This window comes from Brassica napus, chromosome C5 (assembly GCF_020379485.1).
Source record: "Brassica napus cultivar Da-Ae chromosome C5, Da-Ae, whole genome shotgun sequence".
NCBI lineage: Eukaryota > Viridiplantae > Streptophyta > Magnoliopsida > Brassicales > Brassicaceae > Brassica > Brassica napus.
In genome coordinates this window covers 5,193,032-5,200,093 of record NC_063448.1, presented here as the reverse complement: position 1 = coordinate 5,200,093, position 7,062 = coordinate 5,193,032, and the positions used below count along the sequence as shown (strand labels likewise).

At 30.8% G+C, this 7,062-nt stretch overlaps 1 protein-coding gene across 1 annotated transcript; it reads right to left on the bottom strand.

Moving 5' to 3' along the window:
- Positions 1-3,442: 3,442 nt before the first annotated feature.
- LOC106397004 lies at positions 3,443-4,681 on the bottom strand. The gene has a single exon (XM_013837527.3). It carries the CDS (start codon positions 4,245-4,247, stop codon positions 3,675-3,677), a length of 573 nt encoding a protein of 190 aa, XP_013692981.1. The 5' UTR covers positions 4,248-4,681; the 3' UTR covers positions 3,443-3,674.
- Positions 4,682-7,062: the final 2,381 nt, after the last annotated feature.

Below are 7,062 nucleotides of genomic sequence, written 5' to 3'. Positions count from 1 at the left end.
ATGTATATAATGTCATAAATTTTGAATAATAATTAAAAACATTAAAAATATAATTTTTAACTTCAATTATTTTGAAAATCAATCATAAAGTTTCTATAAATTTGATGTAAAAATAACCGAGAAATATTTAGTAATAACAAATGCTTGTGAAACTATATATGTAATTATCACATTAACTTCTCCAACATATATTATGCATCTTCTTCGGATTCTTCTTATTTTTCTCATTATCATTTCGTTATTTTTATTAAATTTTTGCTAATGTTTTTCTTATTTTTCACATATTTTTGCTAAATATTTATGTCTCTCTCTAAATAATAATACAAAACATACAATCAACGAACCAAAAATCCATTTTAGAATTCTTTTCAATCATAACATTACCTTATTCACTATATTATTTGACTTAAATGCAAAACATTTTTTAATCAAAGTTCTCACATGATCCGTTAAATATAATCATTCCAATCTTCAAAGTCTAATTATTTATAAAGCATATATAAGAGACTAGTAATTATTATAGATACGACTATATTTTTTATATGAATATGAAATCATTATATTGATTTCTATAAATTGTTTTATAATCATTATTTTATGTAGTATATAAATATAAAAATAATTGATCAAACATTATTTTACTTTCTATATTTTTGAAAATTAGCTACCATTAATTATTATTTGTAATATCATTTAGGTTATTTGGCAAGTGATAATAATTAGTTTTAGACTTGTCTTTTATTTTAGATATAATTAAAATAATAAAAAAAAAATAAAAAACTCCATTCATTATATTATGTAGTTTCTAAATAAAAAAAAAGGAACTAATCAAGTGTTAATATTCTTTATATAATTTCAACAGTTAGTTACCATAAATCAGTATTTGTAATATAATTTATAGTTTAGGCAAGTAATACTAACTGGATCTAGATTTTTTTTATTTTAAATCTAAAATAAAATAAATTAAATTAAAAATTGTTGACCAAGCAAATTATAAAAAAAATTCTTAAGACTTCACAAATGATCGACATGTAAGCAAAATTCACTTACGTGACTTTTATTTTAATATATAGGAGAATTTTTATTTTTTATAAATGTTTATAAACTCATATAAATAATTCAAAATTAAGATTAAATAATTATGTAAGCCATGATAGATAATTTTATAAATGCTTTATTTTTTTATAAATGACTTATAAGACATATATGGACATTATAAGACATTAATAATTATTATAATTCTTTATATATGAACATAATGTTTTATATAAGAATATGAAATCATTATATCGATTTCTAGAAATTATGTTCGACTAATTATATTATGTAGTATATAAATATAAAAAGAATTAATCAAACATTATTACACTTTCTATAATTTTGACAGTTAGTTACCATAAATTATTATTTGTAATATTATTTAGAATATTTGGTAAGTTATATTAATTAGTTCTAAACTTACTTTTTATTTTAGATTTAATTAAAATAATTAAAATTGAATATCCTTCCAACAATCAAATTATAACAATTTTTTTTTTGAATTCTCTTTATGATTGGCATCTGGACAAAAGTCATTTAAGTGACTTCTTATTTAATATATAAGAGTGACTTCTCATTTAATATATAAGAGGATTGATCATCTTCTTGTTGGAGTCGTAATCATTACATAATCCCGGTTCACTGTACCAATTAAAATAAATTATTCCAATTTAACTAGACCGGTTATCAGATCTTATGGGAGTGCCTGATTATTACTCTGTTGCGGAGGCAAAGAGAAATAGAAGGAGGAGGAATCACAGAGTGGACATATTGAATCAGAAAGAAGAAGAGATAGGTAAGTTTGGTAATTGTCGGGATGAAGATGTTGCATCATGGAAACAAGCTGAGGGAAAATTCATGGCCAAGTTTTCGACAAGTAAAACATGGGATCAGGTCCGAGAGAGGAGACCTAACTGTGTATGGCATAAAGGAGTCTGGTTCTCGCAATCTACTCCTAAATATGCTTTCATTATCTGGATAGCTCTTAAGGAAAGATTGCAGACGACAGACAGGATGCAGCAATAGAATAGTTCAATCAACACAACCTGTGTTTTTTGTATAGATGCACCAGAATCTTGTGCTCACCTTTTCTTTGGTTGTCGATATTCGGGAACGGTTTGGAGAAACTTGGTTGAGGGACTTATGTGTGATCAATTCACTGTGGTTTGGAATGAGTTGATAGCTATTGTCTCGAAGTCATGGTTAACACTGATTAAGACTTTTATTCTCAAATACACTTTGCAAGCCACAATGCATACAGTCTGGTGGGAGAGGAATGCTCGCAGGCATGGGGAGAAGCCTAGAGACATTAATAGCTTGACAAAGCTTATGGAAAAGAGTTTGAGGTTGAATTTTTTATCACTAAAAGAAAGGGGGGATCATGGCCAAGTTTTCGACAAGTAAAACATGGGATCAGGTCCGAGAGAGGAGACCTAACTGTGTATGGCATAAAGGAGTCTGGTTCTCGCAATCTACTCTTAAATATGCTTTCGTTATCTGGATAGCTCTTAAGGAAAGATTGCAGACGATAGACAGGATGCAGCAATAGAATAGTTCAATCAACACAACCTGTGTTTTTTGTATAGATGCACCAGAATCTTGTGCTCACCTTTTCTTTGGTTGTCGATATTCGGAAACGGTTTGGAGAAACTTGGTTGAGGGACTTATGTGTGATCAATTCACTGTGGTTTGGAATGAGTTGATAGCTATTGTCTCGAAGTCATGGTTAACACCGATTAAGACTTTTATTCTCAGGTACACTTTGCAAGCCACAATGCGTAGAGTCTGGTGGGAGAGGAATGCTCGCAGGCATGGGGAGAAGCCTAGAGACATTAATAGCTTGACAAAGCTTATGGAAAAGAGTTTGAGGTTGAAGTTTTTATCACTAAAAGAAAGGGGAGATTATTTTGAGGAAAGACTGATAACTTGGTTTGGTGCACACCCAAACTCATAGAAAAAATATAGGGGGAGAGTTTTTTCATTTATCTTGTAAAAAATCAAAGATGCATCTGGTGTAACACTATTTTTTTATTGAAATTTTACATTCATTCAAAAAAAAAATTTGATTTCTTATCTCAAAAGTGAAAACACTATTGATCAGTCCAATTCGGTTTTCAAGAAACTACATAATAGTGTTTGTGTAAACCAGAATCAGTCCCAACGAAATAGACATCCATTGTAGTGTTTTTGTTTTGGACCTCTTGGTATATGATTCATGGGCTATCTTTATAGCCTTTGTCTGACAATGAAAGCAGACTTGCTCTAATTATATAAATCGAAAAAGAAAGGAGTGAAATATTGACCAAAATATGGGTGTGAAATAAAGACGTTAGCACTTTGGCAGGGTGTATTTCATATTAATATAATTTTCCACATCAACAAAAACTATTAAAGATCTGGGAAGAACAAACAAACGAATTCGATTATATTAATCTAGAAAATTACCCCCACTAACAAAGTATTTAACTTTCCTAATAAAAAAACATACTTTCCTAATCCTAATAATTAATCAATAGAAAATTAACAATCTACCATAAAATGATAGGGGGTAAAAAAAACGACATAGCAGCCACACGCTTTACAAAACGGCATCGTTTTATCATTTTTCACGTCAGATAAAAAACTCCGAAAAGTTTTTATTCCGCCGGTAAAGACTCCGACCGCCACGAAAATAGCTCGCCGGCATCGAAACCATAATCGGAAAATTCAAAGAGCCCCTCTACGGCGAGGTAATCTCCACCATCTCCGACGCCGGAACCGAAATCTAACGAGCCGTAATTCGACAAATGATCCTCGAACCCCCATAGCTCGTCGACTCCTGACGAATCCGACGACGCTCGCACCAGATCCGTTAACGTCTCCGTCGTTTCCACCTCCTTCGCGACGGGAACCGGAGAAACCGGCGGCAGACCAAGCTCGTCATCGGAAGCCTCGAGAAGGTAGCCGAGATCCGGCTGGGTTTCGCCGGATCCTTGCGCCGTGGTAACCGTGGAAGATAGCTCGTCCTCGAAACTCTTCATGACCGAGTCGAGATCTTGACTCACCGGTTCAGGATCCGAGTCATCGAGAACATCGAATAAATCGTCTCTGAGCCTCTTCACCTCGGGGGAGTCAATAACCGTGTCGTCAGACTCGTCCCTGACTCGCTTTTTCTCAGCTGAGTCAGTCCGAGTTAGCCTCTCTTCGTTAGCCAACAACTCCTCCGCCATACTCTTTCGGTTCTTTCTTTGTTTTGTTCGGTGAAACTTTTTTATTTTATCAGTGGCAGTATTGAAATTAGTGAGGGATAGAGGTGCAGAATGGGAAGAAGGGAACACGAGGCTTTATAGTAAGAAAAAAGAGAGAGAGAGAATGTGAGGAGGGGAAATGTAAAAGAGCGAGAGAAACGCGTGAGATGTGACGGATTGTTAGGCGCGTGTGAAAGCGAATCCTTTGGAATCACGGATCCCTCGCTTTTTATTTTTGTTAATTCTTTCTTTTTTAGCTTTTTTCTGGTTTTTGTCTTTTCAATATTTTTTTTACAAAATATTGTTTTGAAAACTTCCAGATGTCTCTTTCTAATTTTAAAAGTATAATAGAGATTGATCCGCGCATTCGCGCAGTGTATTGGTTCTTATATTTTTATACATTGATATTTGTTTTTCATAATTAGTGTTATATATTTTATATAGATCGTAATATAGTCAATTGTATTCAAAAGACCTATACCGAATCAGATAATATAGTTACATATTTGTTATTTAGATATTTTTAGGTTCATATACATCATAATCAAACTCATCCAGACCTAAAAGGACCCAATTCAAAACTCACACATAAATTTATAATATTCAAGCGGACCTAATTTCAGAAAAAAACGATACCCGAAAATAGGAGTGTCAATTCGGGCTGGCCCGGCCCGGACCAACCCTGCTAACCCCGTAAATATTTGAACCTCCCCCTGTCCAAAAATATTTTGGACCTATAATTTAAAGAACGGCCCTTATAGAGCTATAGGGCTTTTCAGGCATTTTCGAGCTTTTTGAAAAATAAGTTGTTATTGTCACTTTCATCCTTTTAATACATTTAAATTTTTCATAAAAAAAATAGTTTCTTTTTTTTAAAATATAAAGTGAGTTAAAATTTTTCTTTTTTATCAAATGTTTTACTTTTTTGTATGCTTTAAAAACATATTATAAACAAATCAAATTTAATAAGATTTAAATAATCAAATATAAATTAAAACTAAGTATATAATAGAACAAAATTTATGATAAACATGGTCAAAAATTTCATAATTTTGTATTGTGAAATTTAAAAACATGTTGTACATAAAAGAAAAAGGTACATTTGCAAAAGTTTCAATGTGACACTTGTAATGATCAAACAATAAAGTGTATTAACAACTTTTTTTTTATCAGAATCTGAGTAAAAATATTAAAAAAATATGTCAATACTAATAATAGTTTTGATTTCAAGAACAATAATATTTAAAGTTATATTATAAAATTTTGGGTTTTCGGACCGGTCCTAGCCCAAACAGGCTTATGACCAAAATACCCAAAGCCCAAAAGACCCAATCTTTTTTGGGCTTATAAAACTAAGCTCAAGGTTGGTAATTTTTAGGGCTGGACGGGCTTGGGTTGCAGGCTTCGGCCCTAATTGACATGTATATCCAGAAAGAACAACTTGTACCACAATGGATAGCCAAATTTCATACCTAGCTGATTTTATAAACTAATAAAAAAGATTATTTATGTGTTTGGTTAAATTAAATGAAATTGAAAGAGTTCAGTATTTACTAAAATAATTATATGGAGTGAAAAGTGACAATAAATGTAATTCATTTTTATTATTTTAATTTAATTTATTATTTTATTCACAAAAACAAACTTTTTTCTATCAAAACAAAGATAAGATTTCAACTTCTTTGTTCTCTACGGCATTTGGGAAGCAATATAAAAATGGTTTGGAGATATTTAGCTTGGAGAAATAAAAGACGTGTAAATGAAGTTAAGTTTAGAAAATTTAGCTAATAATTTATTGCAAAGATTTCACCGAGAATCTAGACAATCACGTCTAACATAATTTTCCAAACTCTATATATTTTAAAGATATTTTCAAGAATAAAGTATTATTATGTTACTTTAATTGTTTGATTAAGTAATATTCACTTGGTAAGCCGATAGTCGGGGTAAGTTAACCGGTAACTGTTGTAAATTTTTTATTTCGATTTTGGTTAAAAGCTTATGTTAATAAAATTACAAAGGAACATTAATTATCCTTGTTTACAAACAGTTTTTATTTAGTCTACTATCATTGTTTCCAAACATCCTCGATGTGTATTTCAACTTTAATAATATAGATTAATCGATTTGAATTCGTAATTGGAGTCCGGTCACGTTGATGTGCACATGCCCAGTCAATTACGCCCTCTGGAGTCTGGATATTCATTTATTTTCCTTTTTTTAACATAACTTCTTGATTTTTCCAAAATAATTTTCTTTCAACTTTATTTTGGAAAAATCGGATATTTCTAGAAATAATCTCAAGTAACCTCAAACTTGGAATATCAACTTTTCTTTATAAGTAATACAAGTTGAAAACAAAAAATTCTGATAATATATAATTTCTATTTTTCTGGTTTGCTTTTTTTTTTTGAACAACATTTTTCTGGTTTGTTATATGAAAAAATTATGTCAATACGTACTATCTTATCAACTAGTCGAATGGACAGACCAACAAATAAAAGTCACAACTAGTAAAATCAAGCAAACCAATTGTTAAAATATTTACATCTCGTGGTTAGTCAAAAAAAAAAAAAATTACACCTCGTGGTTAATTACTATGTGAAAATAGTAATAAATACTTCTCGAATGTTATTTTGTAGCTTTTGAATAAGAAGAAGGTTATGTTGTAGCTACTGTTTCACTCTTGCAACATTCTTTACGTGCTTGTTTGCTTTTGTTATGTGACTTAGTTATTTTAGAGTAAAAAATGAAGTTGGGTTGGAAATGTCCTTAATTTTATTATGGCTTTACTGTT

Excerpts from the sequence above, each read along its gene's own strand:
- LOC106397004 (XM_013837527.3), bottom strand. The coding sequence starts at position 4,247 with ATGGCGGAGGAGTTGTTGGCTAACGAAGAGAGGCTAACTCGGACTGAC.